General features: G+C 30.3%; 1 protein-coding gene across 1 annotated transcript in view; it reads right to left on the bottom strand.

Moving 5' to 3' along the window:
• Positions 1-26,640, bottom strand: part of LOC143052947 (uncharacterized) — a 605,057-nt gene that overhangs the window by 92,657 nt on the left and 485,760 nt on the right. The window contains exon 12 of the mRNA XM_076226129.1: positions 8,892-8,990. Coding sequence (XP_076082244.1) covers positions 8,892-8,990 — 99 coding nt within the window. The remainder of the gene's footprint in view (positions 1-8,891; positions 8,991-26,640) is intronic.

Here is a 26,640-nt window from a genome sequence, read left to right as displayed (position 1 = left end):
CTTCAACATTTTGATGTATATTTGAATCCCACTGTATATCCTATTCTTGTTTATACTGATCATAATCCTCTCACCTTCATGCATAAAATGAGAAACAAGAATCAGAGGTTGACTAGGTGGAGTTTATTGTTACAGGAATATGATGTAATTGTAAAACATATTAAGGGTAAAGATAATGTAATAGCTGATGCTTTATCTAGAGCTTATTAAATCACTTTGTATATATTATGTATTTTTGTTCATATTATTCATGATAAGTTTTTGTTACACTAAAACTTCTTTTAAGGGGGGAGGTGTTATGATATTGTAATTATTATGTTTATTTATGTTGGCCTAATTTGTGTTGTATGGCCTGATAGTTGTTTACCAAATAATCTTATAACTGTGCAGTTTAGGAATCACTGGAACAATCACAGAATGATTGGAACTTTCTAGAATGATCCTTATAAAAGATGCGTAATTTAAACTTCTACGTTATTCCAGAAACTTCCGTTGTAACTTTCCAGGATTTTCCACAATGTTCCATTATAGAGTGTTCTAGAATTTTCCATGACAACACTATATATACAGACACTGAAGTTAAACTCTCATAATTAAAACTTGGACATAGACATTGATAGACATTAGTATTCACAGCATTTGGATTGACACTTTTATTCTACAAACAACATCATACTGGATTGTGACATTAGTAGTGAACGTAATATTCAAATTGGATTCCGAAAGATTTCCGGATACAGATAAAGATAACAGATTGGACTCATATTTTGACAGTTAAGTTAACAGTAATATTTGTGTAATACCTTTTGTAAACTTTTGTATATTAAATATTGTTAAATTTTACTATTGATTTGTGTCTTTTGTTGGCTACAATTTAAAGGCGATTTCTGGCCGTAACAAGATCTTGTGTTCACAGAGGACATCGAATGTAAGTGTTGTAACAGGGGTGATAATAAAATAACAATGATACATAATCAGTCATTGAGATCTTGTATTCACAGAGGACATCGAAAGTTAGTGTTGCAATAGGGATGGTAATAAAATAACAAGGGTACATGATCAGTTATTGAGATCTTGTATTCACATAAGAAAGTTAAATATGTCAAAGTAACGTTTCAATACAAATCACAAATTTGTGTATCACCTAATACTAGTTTTCTGGCATAATTCAAATTTTAGATTTAAAGGTCACAATAGAAAACTGCGTGGATGTTAAAAAGCATATAAAAACAAATTATCCCATAGAAAGTATTGTATCTATAGGAATAGCTTAAAGTTAACACGTGTAAACGATTATCAAACGTTTTAACAAGCGATACCTTTCTTGAATTTTGGAAAAAAATAAAACTTAGAAATATATCCTGCTCAGGTCTACCATTCTTGAGAATGAATTTCCCTCGCCTTACGGCTCGCGAAGTTTAACATCCTCTTTACTTGTATGTTTTGCAAATACTCCTCCTGAAAATGATAAACCTCTTCAAAACTTTCACGATATCCTACACAAAAACTCGGCATACCTCAAAATAATTATTTACTGTTCTAGAAAATATTTAAACAACTAAACAAAAGATGTTGGTCAGTTGCCATTATCGTAAGATTTTAATATGTATTGAAGTTTTCACTGCCGGTTCGTTTTTGTGTTAACTGATTGAATTTTATTATAATTCAACACTGAGACATTTGAATAAAATTTACTGTTTTTTTTTTTTATATATTCCGGTCACTTGTCCAGTCTTTAGCGTTACCTATTTAGATAATACTTTGTTAGAGAGATTTTGATTATTTGACAAAAGTGCAAAACTTACGATGTGGAACGAAAAATTACACTTTAGAAATTAAAAACCAACGCGTTTGTTTGTCTTACCGTATGAATAACGAATCGAAGTGTTAGTTCTTTCAACCAACGAATTGAAAATGATAACCAATACGTTGAAATTGAAAACCAAGACATTTGTAGTAAAACGCAAGACGTTGAAAGTGAAAACAAACGCGTGGATAGAAATAACCAACGCTTTGGAACTGTCATAAGGTATGGCTTATACTGTCAATCACAAAAATGCCTACTGATATACTTGTTATTAGGCAAAATTTGTTCACATATTTAAACCCGAATCTCACATGAAATTCACGTGAAACTTCATGTGAGATTCTCCTCAAACGACCTTATGCATGAAACTCACGTTAAAATTATCATGTCAATTTCTCGTTAATTAAAATTCTTATGAATTTCACGGGCAAATTTTTTAAACGAATTTCACAAAAGTATTTTTCATTTAATTTGACCATATCAATTTTTTTAACTTAAGTTATTTGAAACTCCATGTACATGAACAAATTGAATGTGATTAACACGTAAATTTTACCTGAGTATTTAAATGAGATTCACACGAAACATGCATTAACTGATTACACGTATAAACTTGTGTGAGATGAGATTTACGAGAAATTGATGCTGGTGAACTTTGCAAGTGTCGTACCTACCTGTCACACATAAAGGTAAATAATAGTGTGTAAAAACCACAACTTTTCTTGAACAACAGATACGAAACAAATCAGAAAAATAGTGTTTTTCCAATGTGTAACAAACATCACATACTGTGTCATCAATTTAACAATATTGTGAAGCAAAAATAAATGTAATACATATCATCAAAAGTAGTGTTAAAAACTGATTTAGATAACCGTTTACTTTCAAAAACTACACATATTTTTAGAAAATTTTATATTATTGTATGTTGGTTTAAAGATGATTTACATTTGATTATTTCTATCTGGCTAAGACATTAACACATACATATTCTCAGCCTGTTTGTGTTAATAAGTTAATTTAGATTTTAATAACATAATGTTTCTGCCAGTACACAAACTTGGTCATTCATGTTTGTTTCTTATAAAATTTGACGAGACAAGTAAACAAGACATTTTATATTTACTAAGAAGTATGTGTTGTTCACTATACCTGTATGATTAACAACACATTTGTTTTGATTCAATATAAAGAGAAGTAGGATACCATGATATATGTGGTTACCTTGGTTTTTGCCTCTCTATCACATTGAGCTGTCACCAAGTATTTTACAATCTCTATGTATCCTTTCTGTACAGCAAACAATAACGGTGTAAAGTCATCCTGTAAAACCAACATACATATCATTCATCAAAAAGGTATTCATATACTGACAATTTTATGTTATAAATATAAACAATGTATACAATACCACACACGACAGTTGTCACTACAAAGTATAGACATTTGTAAAGAATACTGTATATACCATTGATGTATCTTGATTCCTTTCGAGGAGACTAATACAACTATAATCTGACAAGTATTTTTTAAATGTATCTCCAAAATGCAACCCAACATGTGTTCTCATCAACAACTTATCAACAAACCATATCAGATGTTTACAAAGTGATAATATCAGTACACAAAGTAATACGTGGATGAGTGGCCGTTCGTATCATTGGCGTCCGGATGAATTTGACTCCAATCTTAATTGGCAAGTATTGTCAGTTTTTCTATCGAAAATCTTTCCGACTCCAAATACCCCAGAAGCGTAATAACAACAACAATCCAATCAAATCAAATTGTGTCAATTGCAATATGTACATACCTTATGAAATTTTCAACGGGTTGGTTTTCACTTTCAACTCGTTGGTTTTCACTTTCAACTCGTTGATTTTTTCACTTTCAACGAGTTGGTTCTAAAAACTAACGCATTGATTTGTTTCCATCAGCATGAAAAACCAACCCGTTGCTTTTAAATTCTACACCGTTAGTTTTATTCCATACCATAGGGTTTGCGCTTTGGTCAGCCGATCAAAAGGTGTCTTACAAAACATTGTTTAAATATGAGTTACACTATTGACTGGACCGATGACAGGACAAATACAGAACCGAATGGAAAATGCTCATATTTGTTTTTATGTCTCAAATGATTTATCTCAAATTTGATATTTGATAAAAATTCCGCCTATAATACACAGACAAAAGAAAGCACAATAACGTTGTTTAAAACAATTCGAAAACGTAATCTGACAATGACTTGACCAACATCATCAATGACCGGACTAAATAGAAAATTCTTCTTACTTCTCTGTTTCTAAAAGGATTAATCTCAAATTTAAATGATAATATTTCATGATTTAATACCTAAAAGAGAATAAAAATAAATGAATAAAGTATTTGAAGTTTGTGAAAACGTGACCTAACCAACGTTGACAATGACCTGACCGATTTAAAGTTGTGATTTCCTTGATATTTTATTTTTAAAAAGTTAAATTTTGGCTATTAGCTCAAAAGATACTTTTTTTTTATCTAACCGACGTTGACTGTGACCTGACTGACCAGGAACATGCGTATTTTCCTATCTATTAATATGAAAATTTGCCTCAAATTCATAGAAACTTTAAGAAAGAAACAGTGATCCAATTTTTCAACTTTTTCAGACTATTCTAGTGACATATTTTTATTGCAACTAGATTACTGATAAAAAAAATAACAAGGGTATACAATCAAACATTGAGATTTTGTATTCACAAAGGAAATCGAAAAATAGTGTACTAGGGGTGATATAAAATAACAAGGATATACAATTAATCATTAAGATTTTGTATTGACAGAGGAAACCGAGAGTTAGTGTTGTAATAGGGTTGATAACAAAAAAAAAACAAGGGTACACTATCAGTCATTGAGATATTGTATTCACAGAGGAAATCGAAAGTTGGTGTTGTAAAAAAGATGATAATGAAATGACAAGGGTACCCAGTTAAGCATTGACATTTTGAACTCAGAAAGAGTTATCAAAAGTACCAGGATTATAATTTTATACATATTTCATATTTCATAACATATTTCAAACTTTAGTTTAAAAGATCGCAAGAGAAAACTACGTTAATGTTTGAAAAAAAAATTCAAAACAAAATTCATAGAAATTGTATTGCATGTAAACGATTGTAATGCATGTAAACGATTATCAAAGATTTTAACAAGCGATGAATTTATTAACTTTCGGGAAAATTGAAATCTAACAAAGATATCCTGCACAGGTCTCGGGCATCCCTCAGTTAGTCCGCTCATATATTTTTTATGTTTATGAAAGTATTCAAAGTTACCTAATTTGAAAAGAAGTTCTGCATAACACTCAGGTAAAGTCAGCAAATATAGTTTTTTTTGTACTTTAATGTTAATATTTAAAACCACCACGATATCCTACAGAAGTCTCGGATATACCTCAGGTATAGTCCGCAAACATAGTTATGTACTTTAAGGTCAATATTAAACACTTCAACGATATTCTACACAAGGTTCGGATGTACCTCAGGTATAGTCTGCAAACATAGTTATCTAATCTTATGTAAATATTTAAAACCACCACGATATCATACACAAGGCTCTGACATACCTTAGGTATAGTCTGCAACCATAGTTATTTACTTTTATGTCAATATATAAAACTACCACGATATCCTACACAAGGCTCGGACATATATCAGGTATAGTCCGCAAACATAGTGACTTACTTTAAGGTCAATATTAAACACTTCAACGATATTCTACACAAGGTTCGGACATACCTCAGGTATAGTCCACAAACATAGTTATTTACTTTTATTTTAATATTAACAATTACACTTTATGTAAGAACCCTGGATTTTGATTGGTTGATAGTCATTGTATTTTACACCAATTTACTGTTATCAAATGAATATCGTTTATCTTTTCTACCCCGCCGGGGTCTATGCAAAAGAAAAAAAAAGAAAAAATCCTGTTCAGGTCTACCAGTCTTGAAAATGAACTTCCCTCGCCACACGGCTCGCGAAATTTAACATCCTCTTTACTGGTATTTTTCGCAAATACTCGTCATTAACATGATATGACTGTTCAAAACTTTCACAATATCGTACACAAAAACTCGGGCATGCCTCAAGTATAGTCTGCAAAAATAATTATTTACTGTTCAAGAAAATATTCAAAAACTAAACAAAAGATGTTGGTCAGTTGTCATTATCGTAAGCTTTTAATATGTATTGAAGTTTTCGCTTCCGGTTCGTTTTTGTATTAAATGATTGAATCCTATTACATATCAAAATTGAGATACAGTATAATTCATTTGAATAAAAAAAAAATCCATTTATTCCTGTCACTTGTCCAGTCTTTAGCATTACCTATTTAGATAATACTTTGTTAGAGAGATTTTAATTATTTGACAAAAGTGCAAAACTTACGATGTGAAACGAAAAAATACACTTTTGAAATTAAAAAACAACGCGTTTGTTTTTCATACCATATGAATAACGAATCGAAGGGTTAGTTCTTACAACCAACGAATTGAAAATTCAACCAATACGTTGAAAGTGAAGACCAATCATTTGTAGTAAAATGCAAGACTTTGAAAGTGAAACAGACGCGTGGATAGAAATAAACAACGCTTTTGAACTGAGTATGGCTTATACTGCCAATGACAAAAATGCCTACTGATATACTTGTTCACATAATTAAACCTGAATCTCAAATGAAATTCACGTGAAAATTTCATTTGAGATTCACCTCAAACGACCTTATACATGAAACTCACGTTAACATGTTCATGTGAATTTCTTGTTTCTTGTTACTTGAGATTAATTTTTAACTTAGAATGTGATTAACACGTAAAATTTACGTGAATTTGAGATGAAAATTTCAAAGAATTGATGTTGGTGAACTTTGCAAGTGTCGTACCTACTTATCACAAATACAGGTTTAACAAATAGTGTGTAACAACCACAACTTTTCTTGAACAACAGATACGAACACAATCAGAAAACTAGTGTTCTTCCAATGTGTAACAAACATCACATATTGTGTCATCAACTTGACAATATTGTGAAGCAAAAATAAATGCAATACATATCATTAAAATTAGTGGTAAAAACTGATTTAGATAACCGTTTACTCTTTACACTACACATAAACAGTATGTTTTTAGAAAATTTGATATAATTGTATATTGGTTTAAAGATGATTTACATTTGATTACTTCTATCTGGCTAAGAAATTAATACATCCATGTTCTCAGCTCTTTTGTGTTAATAAGTTAATTTAGATTTAAATAACATAATGTTTCTGTCAGAACATAACCTCGGTCATTATTGTTTGTTTCTGATAAAATTTGACGAAACAAGTAAACATGACAAAACTTAAAATGTTAGTCAGTTGACATTTTCGTAAGCTTTTAATATGTAAATACGTGTTTGCTTCCGGTTCTTTTTTTTATAAAATGATTGAAGCGTATTCTATTTCAAAATTACAATACAGTGTTATTCCTTTGGATAACATTTTATTCCTTTGGATAACATTTTATTCCTTTGGATAACATTTATTCGCATTTTTTCATTTAGTCTTGCCACTGGTCCAGTCTTTAGCGTACCATATATTTAGATCAAACTTTGTTAGAGATGTTTTGATTGTTTGACAAAAGTGCAAAGATTACGATGAAAGAAAAATTACGCTTTATAATTTAAAAAAACAACGAGTTTGTTTTTCATACAGTATGATTTACGAATGAACGCTTAGTTCTTTCAACCAACAGATTGCAAATGATAACCAACACGTTGAACGTGAAATCCAATGCATTTGTAGTAAAATACATCACGTTGAAAGTGAAAAACAAACGCGTTGATAGTAATAACCAACAAAGTTATGACTTATACCTCCAAGACACGAACGCCAACTAATATACATGTTGACAGGCAAAATTTGTTCACATTATTTCCCCTGAATCTGATATGAAATTTACGTGAAAAAATTCATAAGAGATTCACCTCAATAAACATTATGGATAAAACTCAAGTTAACATGCTCATGTGAATTTCTCGTTAAAAGAGATTCACCTCACTAAACATTATAGATAAAATTCACGTTAACATGTTCATATCAATTTCTCGTTAAAAGAGATTCACCTCACTAAACATTATGGATAAACTCACGTTAACATGTTCATGTGAATTCCTCGTTAAAAGAGATTCTCATGAATCTCACTGGGAAAATGTTCATACGAATTTTACAAAAAAACAATTGTACTTTTCACTAAATTTTAACATATATTTTTAATTAAGATGTTTTAAAAGTTTATCTGAATTTTACATGAAAAAATAGAATGTGATTTACACGTGAAATTTACATGAGTTTTGTTTACAAGAGATTCACATGAAACTAATGTTTGAGATGAGATTTTTGAGAATTTCACGTTAGATTCACATGAATTCAAATTCACGTGAAATAGATGTTAGTGAAATTTACCAGTCACTACTTCAATATAAAAAATAATGGTTTAATGATATTGTGTAATTAAGAATATACCACAACTTGTTCTTATCATCTTCTTCTGAACAATGGCGGTGAAATATTATAAAAATTTAGAAAAAATATCACAAAACTAAATTCAAAACGTCTAATATGACTGAGATTCATTTATTGTAAAAAAAAAATGGTATTAAACAACGCAATAAATAAATTCCTTTTGCTACAACGAGTAAGCTAAGACACTATTTTACAAAATTGTATCATGTTTTTTTATAACTCAAAGATGAGTTAATACAACATCTTCTCATCCAGAACACTTTAATTTTTATTACATAATTTTGTAAGAACACAAACTTAGTTATTTGTTATGTTTATCGGATAAAAGTTGATAAGCCAAATAAAATGACACGTGTTACATTGTTCATGTTGCCTATGTTAGTATAAACCCTGTTACAAGTATAACTTGGACGGTCACATTCTAGAAAAGGGAACAAGATACTGTGTATAACTATATTAGGAATATATTAAAGTTGTCTGATTTACAACATGCTTTTGGATTTATGCACAGTAAAGATGAGAAGGATCAAATAAAAATCATAATTACATTGTCTTGTGCATCTCTTTCACAGCCCACGGAGATCAGGTATTGGACTATCTGTAAGTTCCCTTTCTGCACAGCGATAAATAATGGTGTATTTCCAAGCTGTAATATTAACACATATAACAGACATTATAACTTCAGTCGTAGACGGGACGGCATAAATATGAACAACATATATAACATACAAATCCGTTGACAACATAAAAACAGAAGGAATACTTATTTAACTTACTTTTGTTTAAGATATCAGAATCAAATTAATTCAATACATTTCAAAATACTAATGAAAGACTGATTATTTTTTAAGATGAGATATACTCAAATACAAATACAATCTAACAATAAAACAAAAAGGTGTCGGTCGAAAAAATATTTTTGCATTAAATCTGTTTTAACAATAGTAATTTAGGAAACAGATTGATGTAGACACTTGTAGCCTGTTCATAATCCTTTGTAAATATGAAAAAAATATATTGTAATTTTATAATTCATAATCAAATATTGTTTCGATTAAAAGTATCTGACTAAGTATGTCAACGAAACGTGTTCTTATCAGCATATTCAAACAGATGTTAACGAAACAAGAATGTATAATATGTATTAATTCGTAAAATGTCTGTATATTCTATAAAACAACATATACCCATCATCTGTACTATTCTAGTAAATTTAATTTTGCTTTAAAAATGTATAGATAGAATAAAGAGATATAGGAAGATGTGGTGTGAGTGCCATTGAGACAACTCTCCATCCAAATAACAATTTATAAAAGTAAACCATTATAGGTCAATGCACGGCCTTCGACACGGAGCCTTGGCACATACTGAACAAAAAGCTATAAAGGGTCCCAAAATTACTAGTGTAAAACCATTCAAACGGGAAAACCAACGGTCTAATCTATATAAAAAAGGAGGAACGAGGAACACGCATAAATGAAATAAACAAACGACAACTACTGTACATCAGATTCCTGACTACGGACAGGTGCAAACATTTGCAGCGGGATTAAACGTTTTATTGGTACCAAACCTTCTCCCTTTTTCTGAAACAAAATCATAACATCACAAATAGAAAACCACAAAAGAATATAGGACATATTCTTTTTTAAATAAATGTTAGAATGCATAATTTGTTAAAATTTTAGATTTCTATCAATTAGACAAGTAAATAAAAGCATCTCTTTATGTTTTTGACACGACTATTTTTGTTATTATTTTTTATCTAATCATGTTTTAACTTTGCCATTTGATTAAGGAATTTCCTTTTTGAAATTTCCTTGGAATTTGGTATGTTTGTAATACTATCTTACCTTTACATACATGTAACTGGTCAACTTCTTAAAAAAAAGGACAATAAAATATTTAAGGTAGATTCATGGTATACCGCCATCTTGGATTGTACAATCACAGTACAAAATCGGTCTAGTTATTTGCCTAAATCTGCAAATTTGGAGACAGATTTGCAATTCAATAGTTAGACTATTTTTTTTATTTAGAGAAAACTTGTTAATTAATCGTATCATTTAAAATATTTTAACAAATATAATTTCTTTTGGTTTTAAAATATTTTTTTTCAAATGTGCCATTTAAGGGGAGATAACTCTTTTAGTACAACATTTATACGGGGCTAATAGGGAAATTTTTTAATTTTACTTGTAGCAAGAAAACAAGTTCGGTGACACCATGTTTTCTTTTTATTTTCTTAAAACATATTATGAAACCTTTCTTCTCACAATTTATTTCAAAATTCTATCTCATAGAATTTTTTTTATGCACACTAATGTGTTTTTTCATGAACAAACTAACCAAATTTTGGCAATTTTCAACGCCTCATAGCTTGAAAAATAGCACGGTGACCCATACTTTTTATTAAATTTTTGAAAAGAGCATAGTAAAATCTTCATTTTGGCAAATTATAAAAAAATTCTGTCTCAAAAAATATATACTTGTGATCTACCTTAAAAGATATTTTAGCTGTAAGAAAACAAAACAAAGAATGATTCAGTGCAAAAAGACCTGTACACTAAGACCCACATGTTTATAATCCAACACATATTTATTGTTTATTAAACCTATCTGACTAACAACATTAGTTTGTGGTGATTCAGAATGAAAAGAAGATGGATTGGACCAAAGAAGCTTCTTAACCACAGCAAGAAACGGAAGAAATGCAGTTATCTTTTACGTGCAGTAATTGAAACTAGTATTCTTTCCAATTGATGATATTAACATATAAAAAAACCCATCACATACTGTGTCTTCAACTGGACAATGTTGTAAAATATATTTAAATACAATACAAATCGCTTAAATCAATGGTCAAAACTAAGTAAGATGACCAGCTAATCTTCTAGAAAAATCAACGGCTAATTGATATGCTGACACTATATTAAAATCGGTTATGTGTAAACTAAAGAGGGACGAAGCAAAGTTTAAATTTATTTGAAATGTTTTGTTTTATTGAATTGAACAGGATCTTTAAAGAAGTCGGAATTAAGCCAGATTCTTGTCAATCTTCTTTGAATTGGTGAGGTATCATCATCAGAAAAGTGGGAATTAATTCGAATCCTTATCAACAGTCTGTGAATTTATCAGGACCTCGTCAAAAGTCTGTTAATTGGTGACGATTCATTATTAAAATAGTGTGAATTTATCAGAATCCTCGTTAGTAGTCTTTTAATTGGTGACGATCCATTACATCTAAATGTGAAAATATCATCACACATGATAGGGTATGTCGATTCATTATCAGTGAAGTGTGACAAACGAGGATGCATTATAAGCGTGCATTAAAGAGGAATTATCAGTATTTATATGTGCATTTATGAAGATTGGTTATCAGTGATGTGAATATTTTATGATTTTATCAAACCAATAAAATCACAAAAATACAGAACGCAGAGGAAAATCAAATCGGAAAGTCCCTAAACACACGGCAAAATTGTGAGTTGTGTATAGATATAGGAATTAAGATGTGGTATGCGTGTCAACTAGACAACTCTCCATTCAAATACACTATCTATAAAAGTAAATCATTATAGGTCAAGGTACGGCTTTAAACACGTAGTCTTGGCTCACACCGAACAGTAAGTTATAAAGAGCCCAAACAACTACTAGTGTAAAACCATTCAATCGGGAAAACCAACGGTCTAATCTATATAAAAACGAGAAACGAAAACACGTATGAACTATATAAACAGAATACAACTACCGTACATCAGATTCCTGTATATTTTTCAGTGAACTGGGAATTTTTTTGAAGCCAGTGTCAGTGTAAACTTTCTTCAAAACGGTCAGTTAAAAAAAATGGAAAAAGAAAATTAATCAATGGACTCAGAAGAATCACAGGAAAAATATAATCCAGCTTTATATAGTTTTATAAGTCAATTCTAGCACTGTCTAGATTTACAAGAGAATAGTTTTGTGATAGTATAACATGTTTACAGTGAATAACAAAGACATGTACAGTAAGATAAGCATGTATGAAAGAACTATGAATACTTAGTATTTTTCAATTTGATTTTCCCCCGCAATTTTGTAATGCTATATACTCTGATGGAAGTTCTTATCATACCTTTTCTTTTTATCAATTTTAATCCTACTTATGCGAATATTCAAAAGTTAGAATTATTTCAAAAATAAATATTCAGAAATCTTAAAATGCTATGAAAATGAATGATGCTAATGGGTCATTACATTAGTTAGTCCTCTTCATGACTTAAGTGCTGATACAAATTATAGGTAAAACAGGTACGGAGATAAAAAAACAACATAATGCTTTTGTCCTGTGCAACAAGATCTTGAGATGATATTAAATAAACAAGAACATAAGTTGTCAATATATATTGATTTATATTCCACTGAATTATTACGGTAAGAAATTTATTTGACTATTTAATGTTCGAAATTTTTAAAGATTTTCTAGTTCCATGAGTTTTAAAGAACCTGATATCTTGACAGCAATAGCAATAAAAACAACACATACTAAATAGATACAAAATGTAAATATTTATGTTTTAGTATGACAGTTTTGCACTATTCCACTAATGCACACCAATAAAGCTCAGACACAGAAGAAGATTTTGATTTATACCACATGTTAATATCATTTAACAAGAGTTAAACAAAAGGTGTTCAATAAACATGTCTGGGGAAAATTCAATGTTTTAACATGTGTCTTTATTGGACGTAACAACACAAAACGAAAGTTCTAATGTCTATCAGGTTAGAGAAAAGGGTTTGAAAATGAGTGCATTGGTGTAAGTGCTTTGTATTAAAGATGTCCTTGATAAAAGGGTCTTTAATTACCACCTTCCTCCCACAATGGACCACAGGGGATCCTATTATTAAAGTGGTCTTTATGCCGGAAATCCAAGCCACTCGACTGATCTGCATTCTACATTTTGTTTATAGCAGACAATGCAGAACGCATACCAGTCGGTTGATACATATACATATAGCCTCAAAAACACAAACTTATATACACAAACAAGACAGATAGTGAAATGAAGGACATATGTAATATTTTGGAGATATTTACAGATTTACTTTATTAGAGATCAGGGCATGCATGATCTGAGGTTATAGATTTTTAGTTGCATTGGAATTAAGAACATACTGTTAATTCAGAAGGGTTTGCATTGTTTTCTTAATAGAGAACATTTCTAAAAGGGCAATAATAAAACCGGAATATTTGTACATTTTTCAACGATCACAAAAATAGATGAACTCAAAAATATCTTAATTTAAGTTAAACTTAAATAGTAAATATTCAACGGTTATCTTCTAAAGGATTCAACCCATTATCTTTAGAAGTTGCATTTATTAAATATCGAAGGTCAAAAGGTTACAAGGCTGTGTTCTAGCATCAAAATTTAGCAATCAAAGCTATTAATATTATTTCAGTTTGTCGAAAAATTGTTTTTTTCATATCTTATAACATTTATAATATTTAAGATTTTTTCAGCATTTGAGTACCTTCTGTTACTTCAAATTGTTTAGAGAGATACCACCACTTAATCTTTATTCTACATAAACTTCCAAACTAAAAGACAAATTGAAAGAGTTGGTATTACTTTGCTTCATAAAAAAGAATGGCCAACGTAGATACAAGTATCTTGTCTTAGGGAGGGATAAATCATACTTTGTGAAGAATCACTCTGATTCAAACAAAAAATTCTCTGAAACCGATATTATCAAGATGCTTGATTTCTTGATTGACAACATATTTGTAACGTTTGGATGACGTGTTTTTCAACAGACTGTCGGCATCCCAATGGGAACAAACGGTGCTCCTCTACTTGCCGACTTGTTTCTTTATTATTATGAGGCTGACTTCATGCAGGAACTTCTTAGGAAGAAAGATAAGAAGTTAGCAATATCATTTAACTCTACTTTCTGCTTTATAGATGACGTTCTTTCACTAAACAATTCAAAATTTGGTGACTATATGGAACGCATCTATCCAATCGAATTGGAGATAAAGGATACTACATATACAGTTAAGTCGGCTTCATATCTTGACTTACATCTAGAAATTGACAATGAGGGTCGGTTGAAAACAAAACTTTACGACAAAAGAGATGATTTCAGCTTTCCAATTGTGAACTTTTCATTTCTAAGTAGCAACATTCCAGCAGCACCTGCATACGGGGTATATATCTCCCAATTGATACGATATTCCCGTGCTTGCATTTCCTATCATGATTTTCTTGATAGAGGGTTACTGCTCACAAGAAAGCTATTAAACCAAGAGTTCCAAATGGGGAAGTTGAAATCATCCCTTCGTAAATTTTACGGACGCCATCAGGAGTTGGTTGACCGTTATTGAATAATCGTTTCACAAATGATATCGGATATGTTCCTTACGTCGTAACTACAATCCCCTTCCCTTTCATGAATGTGACCTACCGAATTAGACTATTTACCGGATTTAATCACATAAGCAACACGACGGGTGCCACATGTGGAGCAGGATCTGCTTACCTTTCCGGAGCACCTGAGATCACCCCTAGTTTTTGGTGGGGTTCGTCTTGTTTATTCTTTAGTTTTCTATGTTGTGTCATGTGTACTATTGTTTTTCTGTTTGTCTTTTTCATTTTTAGCCATGGCGTTGTCAGTTTGTTTTAGATTTATGAGTTTGACTGTCCCTTTGGTATCTTTCGTCCCTCTTTTATATGGTACTAGACTTTTTTTAGTTAGTATGATCATATAGGTAATTTTCTTTTCGTGATACATATCTAAAGTGATACACAATAGCATTTTCCTATAAATTGCAATAAACATTTGCCGTATGATCTGTTGCATTGAATTTCACTAAAAAAAATGGAAATCACAAATAATTGCAAAATATTTAATATATATACTTACTCAGTATATTAAACTAATTTGGTAGAAAGATATTTCTGATCAAGTTACTTTTTTCCTTTAACACTACTACCTACTGATCTATGAAATAGCCTCTTTTATAGGTCATATATGGCTGATTAAGTATGATGAGATAATATCATTCTGTGTTAATAGCGTTTGTTACCATGTTCATATTGAAAAGCATTTTGGATAATTTGTTTTAGACAAGTTTTAAATTTTACATAGGTAGATGAGTAAATACACATCATTAATAAATTCGAATTGACAGTGTCTATAATCAGGAATTTAGAGGAAACCAAGAAAATTCGACGTCATACTCGGTTTTTGACCAATGTGGAACTGAGATCAAACGAACCACACGTTGATCAAATTTGTTTATTCAGCTACTAAACCACTCAACGTTCCCTCTTACACGGAACGAACACAGAACGAACACGCGAATGGAATGAAATGAGAACGAACGAGTTAAATAGTCAGAATCGTGTATCTCCACTCATTTCGTTTATTGAAGTCAACTCGTGTTTTTGCGCTCAAAGTTGTGTGTGAACGAAACGAACAAAACGATCAAAATACTCCGTGTAAACAAACATGTTTCGTTCAGAAATGATACTATTTCACCTGATTGGTTGTTTGGCGATTATGCTAGTTTTCAAATTTCCAAATGAAACGAATAAATACATGCATACTAAAGTTAATCGCTATATTATACTACTTATTGTTTATTTATGAATATAATTCATTACATTATTTCGTTATTGCATTTAAAATAAGAATGATAAGTCTGAAATGAATAGATAAATAGTAATATAAAAAAAATATTTAAATTATGAAAAGCTAATAAGATCAATTGAAGTACCAAAATACCTTCTCTTCTTAAAAAAATATATATAACTTGTAAAAAAAAGGCCGCGAACATTCTGTATTTTATTATTTCTTTCTATTTATTTTCATGTTAGTTAGTGAGATGTACATCGTAAAAGACGTGAAAAAATTTAAGGAATATCTCAGAAACCTAATTTAGTGGCATTAGCTACCCCTGGTTAAAATAAATAGAATATATTATATTAAGCTTTCAAAACTTTTGTGTGTCAATCTTTTTCGTTATCCACGTCACAGGATTTGCATAGTTTTCTTTATTAAAGAAATGAATGATCCTATTCGTGTTTGTAAACTATTAAATTAACGCCCATTAAGTTTTTCCAAAAAATAGATAAAAATCTTTTTATTTCGTTTCACGTAGGAAAAACATTTTTTTCGATGACTTTAATGTAATTATTTCCCGTCTTTTACATTAGCGTATGATCCGTATATTTACCCTTTTTCAAAATAACCTTGTACATTTTAAAATCTGTCAATTTATCTGCAAGTGAAGGCATAGTCCGTTATCATATGCATGTACAGTGAATTTGTTTTTATTCAAGTGCAAACACTAGCTAATAATGATTGGTTGTTCGTTTCTTAATGTCCAGTGGCACAAATATCATGCATGTTCAGGACGAATTACGCTCACTTACATAATGTAACGAGAATATTCAGTGAAGAACTTAATCATTTATTATATTGTGTTTTCTGTTTACCTAAATGAATCAACACTTTTAAACGATGGATTTAATTAGAAAATATATCTAACGAAAATAAAAAAAGACGTTTAAAAAATTCAGAAATAAGTGAAGGGAGTCATTCTAAAAGTTTTTGAAAAAGTAATAAAACTGCCTTGAATATCTAAAAACAATTATATATATACTTATATATGCAAATATTGGAAATGTCTTGGACAGTAGAATAAAGACAAAGTATGAAAAACAATATATTCTTAAAAAAATATTTAAAACATATTTGTTTTTATGTTAAATGCGAGTAAGTTATGTGTGCCTTTTTTTCCGTTCTTCGAAGACTGCAAATACATAGCTTTGATCGGAATCTCGTTAATTGATAACAGTTTCCAGAATAACTTCATACATGTAACACCTATTTATTTTTCGTTCATATAATTTACATGTTGATTTTTAGCATCCGTCTATTACCTCTTCACTCTTTGAAGTTTCACATCTGGGGAGAACAATAACAAGTCGTTATCTGTTTCACAATTGGGAAGTTTTCTGTTGTTTGAACAGTCAAAATAAAATCGTGATAATGTAACAGTTTAATCACGTAACTGACTACACCAGTAGTCAACATTTCAGTGTTGACATGATTATCAATAATGTATAGATATAGGAAGATGTGGTGTGAGTGCCAATGAGACAACTCTCCATACAAATAACAATTTAAAAAGTAAACCATTATAGGTTAAAGTACGGCCTTTAACACGGAGCCTTGGCTCACACCGAACAACAAGTTATATGTCATTTTTATAAATTTCCTGTTTACAAAACATTGAATTTTACGAAAAACTAAGGATTTTCTTATCCCAGGCATAGATTACCGTAGCCGTATTTAGCACAACTTTTTGGAATTTTGGATCCTCAATGCTCTTCAACTTTGAACTTGTTTGGCTTTATAAATATTTTGATATGAGCGTCACTGATGAGTCTAAGGTAGACGAAACGCGCGTCTGGCGTACTAAATTATAATCCTGGTACCTTTGATAACTATTATCATCGATGATATACGATTTAGTTTAAATTGTAATAAATCAGAAAATTGATAATTGTTGTACACTTGTTTCAGATAGATTTAATCGTTGACAAAATTGTTATAGCAAACTTAATAATTGCCTAAATGTTAATATGTTTATTTATAATTTTCAGATTTAGCTTGATGTCTAAGGTCACTGAACTAGTACATATTTTTGTTTAGAGTCAAACTAAAGCACGTCTCCGGGTGCGGGATTTTCTCTATTTGTTGAAGACCCATTGGTGGCTTTCGGCTGTTTTCGACTCTTTAGTTGGGTTGTTGTCTCTTTAACACATTTCTCATTTTCATTCTCAACTTTACGTAAATGTTAAGTTTGAAATCCAGGATAAGTCAAGGATATTCAAATCATGGTCATATACATACATGTATCTATGAAGAAATTAGGAAATATTCATGGGAGCATACAGCCATTTTTAATAAAGAGGTTTCCAACCCAGGAGAAAGGGAAGTTCCAATCATATTATCTCATGCAAAAGCATTGATGGTAAAAAAAGTTGGTTCTAACCCCGTAACCCCTACTGAATAAGAATTGAACCACACCGTTATACTTACGACAAACAGGTACTTATTCAAAATTGATACTAAAACATATTACTTCGAAAAAATACTTATAATAGCAACAAATTAGCATATATTCTTTTTATTTTATAATGTATGATAGCTTTGTGAATTGATTCTTAGCTTATTTTGTGACGTTTTCCTATCGTACAGTGGCAAGTATTTCACTTATATTCCGGACGAAATAGTAGTAATAACGAAAAATACAATACTAAAATGTGTTCATCAAAATAGAATAAGAACTTTGACAGCTACTGAACAATGAAGAAATATTATAAAGGGCATACATTTTGAGAGAACAATATTCACATACGATAAAAACAAATCATTTACTGTAACGTAGTATATACAGAAGGGCAAAATACATTGAAAGATGGTACACTCCTACATACTTATATTCTTGCATTACTATACAATGTTGTAACTTTTAAAGGATTAAATGAAAAGCAAGAGGTATCGTTTTTTTTTGTTTTTGGCATAAACAAATATTACAGTGTGTTTCGTCTTGCTCCCCTCGGTGAAATTATAATATTTGCACGCCCTTACCTAGATCTGACTTTGGGAAAATATTCCATTAGAATATGAAAAAGAGACTCAAGAGGCGAGAAGCATGATGTTTTAAACTTTTTAGAGTTGAAAAGTTTCAATATCTTTCGCATACATTTCTTTTAATGAAATTTTAGGATTTTAAAAGAAAAAAATATTTATCCATACAATCAAAATCTTCTTAACCCATGGCCAATACATGCATTTTCAGAAAAAAATTAAATAAAATAAAACCAATAAAAGCAGTAATTTTCCAAAACATTTTGAAAAGGATTTTAAGATATGATAAATGGTTAACATGGTTAACAAAAAATAGAGTTGAGAAAAATCATAGCTCACAATTGAACAGATACCATTACAAAATGACCAGCCATGGAAAATTTCATTACTTTGTTTTCTATAAACATTTATTTCCTTACAATTTTACAATTCGTACACTTCTGTTTCAAATTGGACAATGGTTTGTTATTTGTTTTTACTGTTGAAATTAGTTATTATGTTAAAATAAACAATTATTTACCTTTAGCGATGTATTATTGTTGAACCTTCGAGATTTTTTTTTTTCGAACCCGTCTTCAGCTGAATTTGTGTTCATAGTTTAATATTACTATGCGGGACGCAAGGGATTTCAAATCGAAAATAAATGCAAAAATAAAAATGTGAAGTTGTGTGTCTTTCAAAACACGAATTAAATTTTAAATTAAATTAAAATTAAATTTAAACTACAGAATTAAATGCAGGATAAAGACAATAACTGTTTAGAGTCTTTACATATTAGATGTATTGTAGTCGGCTGGAAACAGGAGTAATAGCTCGCTAAAGCTCGCATTACACCTGTATCTTAACCTCGTACACATACAACTGATATTTAAAGACACTAAACAGTTATTGTCTATATGTTTTCTATGTTTTAAGAATTTATGCATACGGGTTCATAATTTCATTCTCCTCAAAAGCACTTTTGTAAAAAAAAATCAATTGTGTGCATTTTAACCAACAACTGAATATTCGCTTCTGAAACATAAATTAAAACAAAGCTATCAAATCAAATTAAAATTATGGGTAATATGAGAACACAACGGGTGCCACATGTGGAACAGGATATGCTTATCCTTCCAGAACAGTTGAGATCAGCCAAGTTTTTGGTGGGGTTTGTGTTGCTCAGTCCTTGTTTCCTATGTTGTGTTCTGTGAACAATTTTTTCTGTTTATCTATTTCTTTTTTATCCATGGCGATTTTAGTTTATTTTCGATTTGTGAGTTTTAATTTCCCTCTGATATCTGCTATCTTTTGTCCCTCTTTTTAAGCGCAATATGTCCACGATAAATAATTTGGGGCTCTAATGATGTACCGGTTGGTTGGTTTTTTTTTTTTTTGTTTTTTTTTTCTTTTTGTGGGGGTGTGTTTATATCTTATATGCAGTATAGTGATGTTTGGCAGTTATTACTGAAAAGCTGTATGTTTAGTAAAACGGCGAAGACGAATTCATGTACTTTTCAAGTAAGTTACTAACGTAAATCATGTACTTTTCAAGTAAGTTACTAACTTAAGAAATGTTAAGGAACTTTTATTCTGAAAATAGTCCAAGTAAGATTAGTTTCACATTTAACGGTGCATATCTAATCTAAAAATCCGAACTATTAAATCAAGCGATAATTCCCGAAAGTTCATCAAAATTGTTGAGGCTAACGATTGATAAGCAGTGACCATGCATACATGAACACATACTCACCCGATTAAGTCTTTGCGTGCACATGTACAAGCAATATGAGAATCATTTATTAATAAATAAAAAAATAAAAATTATATTGACAAGACAACGTTATTTACAATGACACATTAAACGATTTTAAAAGGGACTACGGCTGTTTTTTGGGTTGCAGTAATTTATTTACGATCTCACATGCTCCTGGCTTTAATTGTACCATTACAGCTAATTTCCTAATGCTTGTAAAGTAAAACTTTGCAAAGAAATATGTTGAAATGTATGAATGACTAGCTGATTCTGGAACATGTATTAGTAATAACTCATGATCAAACAAAGGACAAGTTTATAAGAAAGTGGAATAATCAGATGATATGTGATATGCAATGTGTGATATGTGCTATGGCATATATGATAGTGTGTCCTATTTGTGTTCACTAATGAGAGAATGTTTTACAGAACTTTTTCTTCATAAATGTGTGTACAAATTGTGATTTCATCAGTCTAATAAAGTAGCTATGCTCTACGGAATATAAAATCAAAATTATTAATGTTGTTTATTAATTTAAATGTGAAATAAAAGCCAAAAAATGTCAGGAATGATGAAAATGATATAAATTACCAAATAGATTCATCAATAGGATCACTTATGCCTTAACTTAAATAATTATGGAACATGTTTTTGTAACAAAAACAAAAACCTCTATGTTATTTAGTTCTGGTGGAGAGTTTTGACACATTGGAAATTATACCACATGAAGGAAAAGAATTCAGTACATTTTGTTACCCATTTTCAAATTAATCAATCAGTGAATGTGTACTAATAATGAATTGGGTTAAATGAAACAACTTTGAGATTGCCAGGTAGTTTTGTCTGTCAAACACTGATCATACATTCCCTTTCAAAAATATCCACTACCCCCTGTTTCAGAAAGTACCAAGTAATGCTTATTAAAGAGTAATATTTAATTATTTTATTATATAAGGATTACAAGGATGATAAATATTGTCACTTTCTTATTCAATTCAACATGTGTTTAAACTGATATCTGCTAATTTTATGTTCATTATCATTAAAAATAAACACCTCATTAATGTTATTTCTGTTAACAGAATTACATCCCTTTGAAAGTCGGTTGTGCGTTTGTAGTCAATGTCGGACCCGAAAAACTTGTGAAACAAGTGAACTTTGACCCTTAAAAGTGCTAGCGTGTAGAAATGGTGAATTTTCTAGTCAAATTAACGTACAGAAAGCTGAATAATAATATTTGTAGATTTTTCCACGATCACAAAAACAGATGAACTCAATAATATCTTAATTTTAAGATAACTTGAATAGTAAATATTCAATGGTTATCTTTTAAAGGATTCAACACATTATCTTGTGGAGCTGCATTAATTCATTTACTATCGAAGGTCGAAAGGTTACAAGGCTGTATTCTAACATCAACATTTTGCATTCAACTCTATGTAATATTATTTCAGTTTGTCGAATAATAGTTTTTTTTTCATAGCTTATAACATTTATAATATTAAAGATTTTTCAGCATTTGGTTACCTTCTGTTACTTAAAATTGTTAAGAGAGATACCACCACTTAATCTTTAATTTTTTATAAACTTATATGGTACTAGACTTTTTTTAGTTAGTATAATCATATGGGTAATTTTCTTTTGGTGATACATATTTAAAGTGATACACAATAGTCTTTTCCTATATATTGCAATAAACATTTGCCGTTTAATCTGTAAAATTGAGTTTCACTCAAAAATTGGAAATCACAAATAATTGCAAAATATTTAATAAATATACTAACTCTGTATATTGTACTGATTTGGTAGAAAGTTATTGCTGATCAAGTTATTTTTTCCCTTTAACACTACTGTCTACTGATCTATGACATTGCCTCTTTTATAGGTAATAGCATTATGTGTTAATAGCGTTTGCTACCATGTTCATATTGCACATCATTTTAGATAATTTGTTTTAGACAGGTTTTAAATTTTACATAGGTAGATGAGTAAATACTCATCCTACATAAATTTGAATTGACAGAGTCCATAATCAGAAATCTAGAGGAAACCAAGAAAATTCGACGTCATACTCGGTTTTTAACCAATGCAAAACTGAGATCAAACGAACCACACGTTGATTAAATTTGTTTATACATTGTGTGCAGAAAGGGATGAATTGGTGAAGAATTAGAATAAGGTAATAATACTTCATATTATCTGACTGTCGAGTTTGCAGAAATTGTCTCATCAATTGAAGTATGTTCAGTGCACGATGATTTGTCGATATTGTCAACATCGCAATGCCAACTTTATAGTGTCGTTATTGTCTAAACAATCATTTGACATTGTACTATTACCGAAGAAGGATATCTGATATCCGAAACATCTAATATTTGTTCATTTTATAGTTATTTAAGAGTGATGTTGTTATCTTTTGACTTGTTATATATTATATTTTGTAGTGTACAGAATCATATTACATGATCCATCGCGTTGTAAGATTAATCATTGACTATTGATTCAGTCATTTTAAGATGTGCTATATATATATATATTTATATACACCTAGAAAAAAGTATTGCAACACTTCTATTGAAAACAATGTAAAAGGACATGATTGTATAATTTTGGTTTGACCAAATACTTTTAAACTGTTTCTGGTTTGAAATTAAATCTGTGTTATTAACTTACATTTTAGGCAAAATTAAGACTATAAAAATGCATCATTAGAGCTGTACTGAAAAAGTTGTTAAAACTTTGTCTTGTTTTCTATACAGATATTTTGTAAAAAACTAAACATCTGACACAGAAAATGTGTGTTAAACTAAACATCTGACACAGAAAATGTGTGTTAAACTAAACAAGTGACACAGGAAATGTATGTTCACCTAAACATCTGACACAGAACATGTGTGTTAAACTAAACATATGACACAGAACATGTGTGTTAAACTAAACATCTGACACAGAACACGTGTGTTAAACTAAACATATGACACAGAACATGTGTGTTAAACTACACATCTGACACAGAACATGTGTGTTAAACTAAACATCTGACACAGAAAATGTGTGTTAAACTAAACATCTGACACAGAAAATGTGTGTTAAACTAAATATCTGACACAGAAAATGTGTGTTAAACTTGGCAAACAGTTCTGAATGATTAAATACAAAACAAACATATATGTCGTTTGTTTATGTGTTACATATTTGTTTTTCGTTCATTTTTTTACATAAATAAGGCCGCTAGTTTTCTCGTTTGAATTGTTTTACATTGTCTTATCGGGGCCTTTTATAGCTCACTATGCGGTATGGGCTTTGCTCATTGTTGAAGGCCGTACGGTGACCTATAGTTGTTAATGTCTGTATTATTTTGGTCTTTTGTGGATAGTTGTCTCATTGGCAATCATACCACATCTTCTTTTTTATATATGTATTTATTGCAGAACTAATGTTTTGGAAAAATGAGTCCTGCAAAATTTGCATTTTTTTTGTGCAAAACACGAAAAACTATTTCCGTGCCGCTGTTATGTCCCATCCATGTAGCCTTTATATTGGATGAAAAGTAAGTTAATACCATGAATTCCATTTTAAAAGATAAAAAGATTAAATACCAAATTATACACATTCTACAATCATGTCATTTGGCATTGTATTCAATAGAAGTTTTGTAATACTTTTTCCAGGTGTATCTATTCGAAATAAATGTACAACACTTTCATATCAATACGATGAGACAATAATAAGATTATTCTATTAGACAATATTCTATCAAGTGGTTGCTTTGATTATGATCATGTATAACGGTTTATCGGTAATTCGTATCTTTTCCTTAGATCTTACTGCCTAATATTTTCAAGTATCAACGTACTGGCTGTATCACTGACAATATTAGGCAATACATTGTGTGACGTCATAATTACTGATAAACACAATAACAGGTAGTTTCGTTTTTGATACAACCTGTTATTCTATCTGTATTTATCAACGACTACGACTGGTAAAATGTAAGTGGTCGTCATAAAAATAGTAATGGTTGTTTTTGATAGGTATTGATCAGTTATTGAATTGAGAGGTAAAAAAAATAGATGATAAAAATCATAGAATAGAGAATAGTCGTCAAAATAAAATGCGAAATAGAGAACAATGGAAAAAAAAGAAATAAAAGAGATAAATAAACTAAGAAAATAAGAGAATACGGAATTTTAAGAAACCCCCATCACTATCATAGACTATCACGAAGAAACAGAAGATAAATCTTTATTATCGTATTCTTTTTTTTAGAAGAAGAAAAAAAATGTGTAAACAGATAATTATTTTTTGTCGTTTGACAAAGGCGGCACATCACTATACACAATATATAACATCACATAATGCATCGCCGAAAAAAAATAATAAACTGATTGATTGTTGGTTACTTAACGTCCAGTGGCAAATAATTCATACATTTTCAGGATAGATATCGTATTAAAGCAAAGAATCAACCGACAAAAGAATATACCATTTGCGAACATTTTCCAGGTTCAGTAAAGGGGCATGACATATGCGTGGGATGAAATAACATAACATTAGGACACATGCGTTGGACAAGACACGGACATTCAGCTAGTCCCGTTACAATGTCCTATCCACGTGTAGATTTTAGAGGTAAGGAGGCCCGACGTTTCTTTTGTGTGAAAAGCGAACTTACAGACTTCCAAGGAAAAATCGGATAGCTACCGATATTGATAATCATATTACCGAAAATGCAACAATTTGGAATGCAAATAGATTGACCTTTTTTTAAGATTCTAAAGTGAAATGCTTTATACTTTTTTAAAACTTATAATGATATTAAATACTAAATGAAAGAACTAATACAACACAGAAAATCAACAAAAGATATGTGCAAAATATTCGTTATTCTCTTATAACATTGGTATACTCGAATATGTAGTAATATGTTAATGTTACATGCATGTTGTACATAGATGATTTTTGTCTTTGATACGACCCCTATATTTCTCCTGTAAACTGTAGGTGTCAATAGTTGGTATCGAGAGTTGTTGAAAAGTAAAATTGAGAAATAAGGAATGTGCCAAAGAGACAACAACCCGACCATAGAAAAAACAACAGCAGAAGGCACCAACAGGTCTTCAAACGGAGGCGTCCTTCAGTTGTCCCCTAAACAAATATATACCAGTTCAGTGATAATGAACGCCATACTAATTTCTAAATTGTACACAAAAAACTTAAGGTATATTAGTAGTATGCTAATCGAGGGAGATAAATCACCAATAAGAATAAACAAATAAGTATTATTAATCTCTGATGTTAGAATTCACCAGGAGTTATCAGGGGATTGTGGTGTATAAGGTTTCATAACCGATAATGTTCATTTTTATTGTAATTTATAATCAGTGATGTACACATTACAAAGGGTCCCCTATTTATCGAATTGTGAGTTGAACACGATTCTTTTCAGGTGTGTGAGTTAATTATATATAAACCTGTCTGTGTGTTGATGGCCGTACTTTTATATATATTTGTTGCCTCTGTGGTAAGAGTTTTCTCATTTTCAGTCATATCACATCTTCTTATTTCTATTTATTTGAATTTAAAGTCGTGAGTGGGTTTATCCATATTCATCAATGAATGATGGATTTATCTTTATTCTTAACATTTGATCACTGTTCAAAATTATTGATCTGTGAAATTCAAGTGGAATGCTTATCATCATTTATATTAATTATAAGGATCCATCATCAACGAAGTGTGCCAATTTATAAGGATGTATTATCAGTGAATTGTACATCGTCAGTGAAGTGTGATAATTCATACAGATGTGTTATCAGTAAATTGTACAGTTATAATGATGTATCATCAGTGAAGTGTGGTTTTGTTTTATTGGAAATACGCAAAGACCATTTAAGTGTATCAATA

This window comes from Mytilus galloprovincialis, chromosome 11 (assembly GCF_965363235.1).
Source record: "Mytilus galloprovincialis chromosome 11, xbMytGall1.hap1.1, whole genome shotgun sequence".
In the NCBI taxonomy this organism is placed as follows: Eukaryota; Metazoa; Mollusca; class Bivalvia; order Mytilida; family Mytilidae; genus Mytilus; species Mytilus galloprovincialis.
The sequence above is the reverse complement of the archived record's forward strand: the minus strand, read 5'-3'. Positions and strand labels throughout refer to the sequence as shown.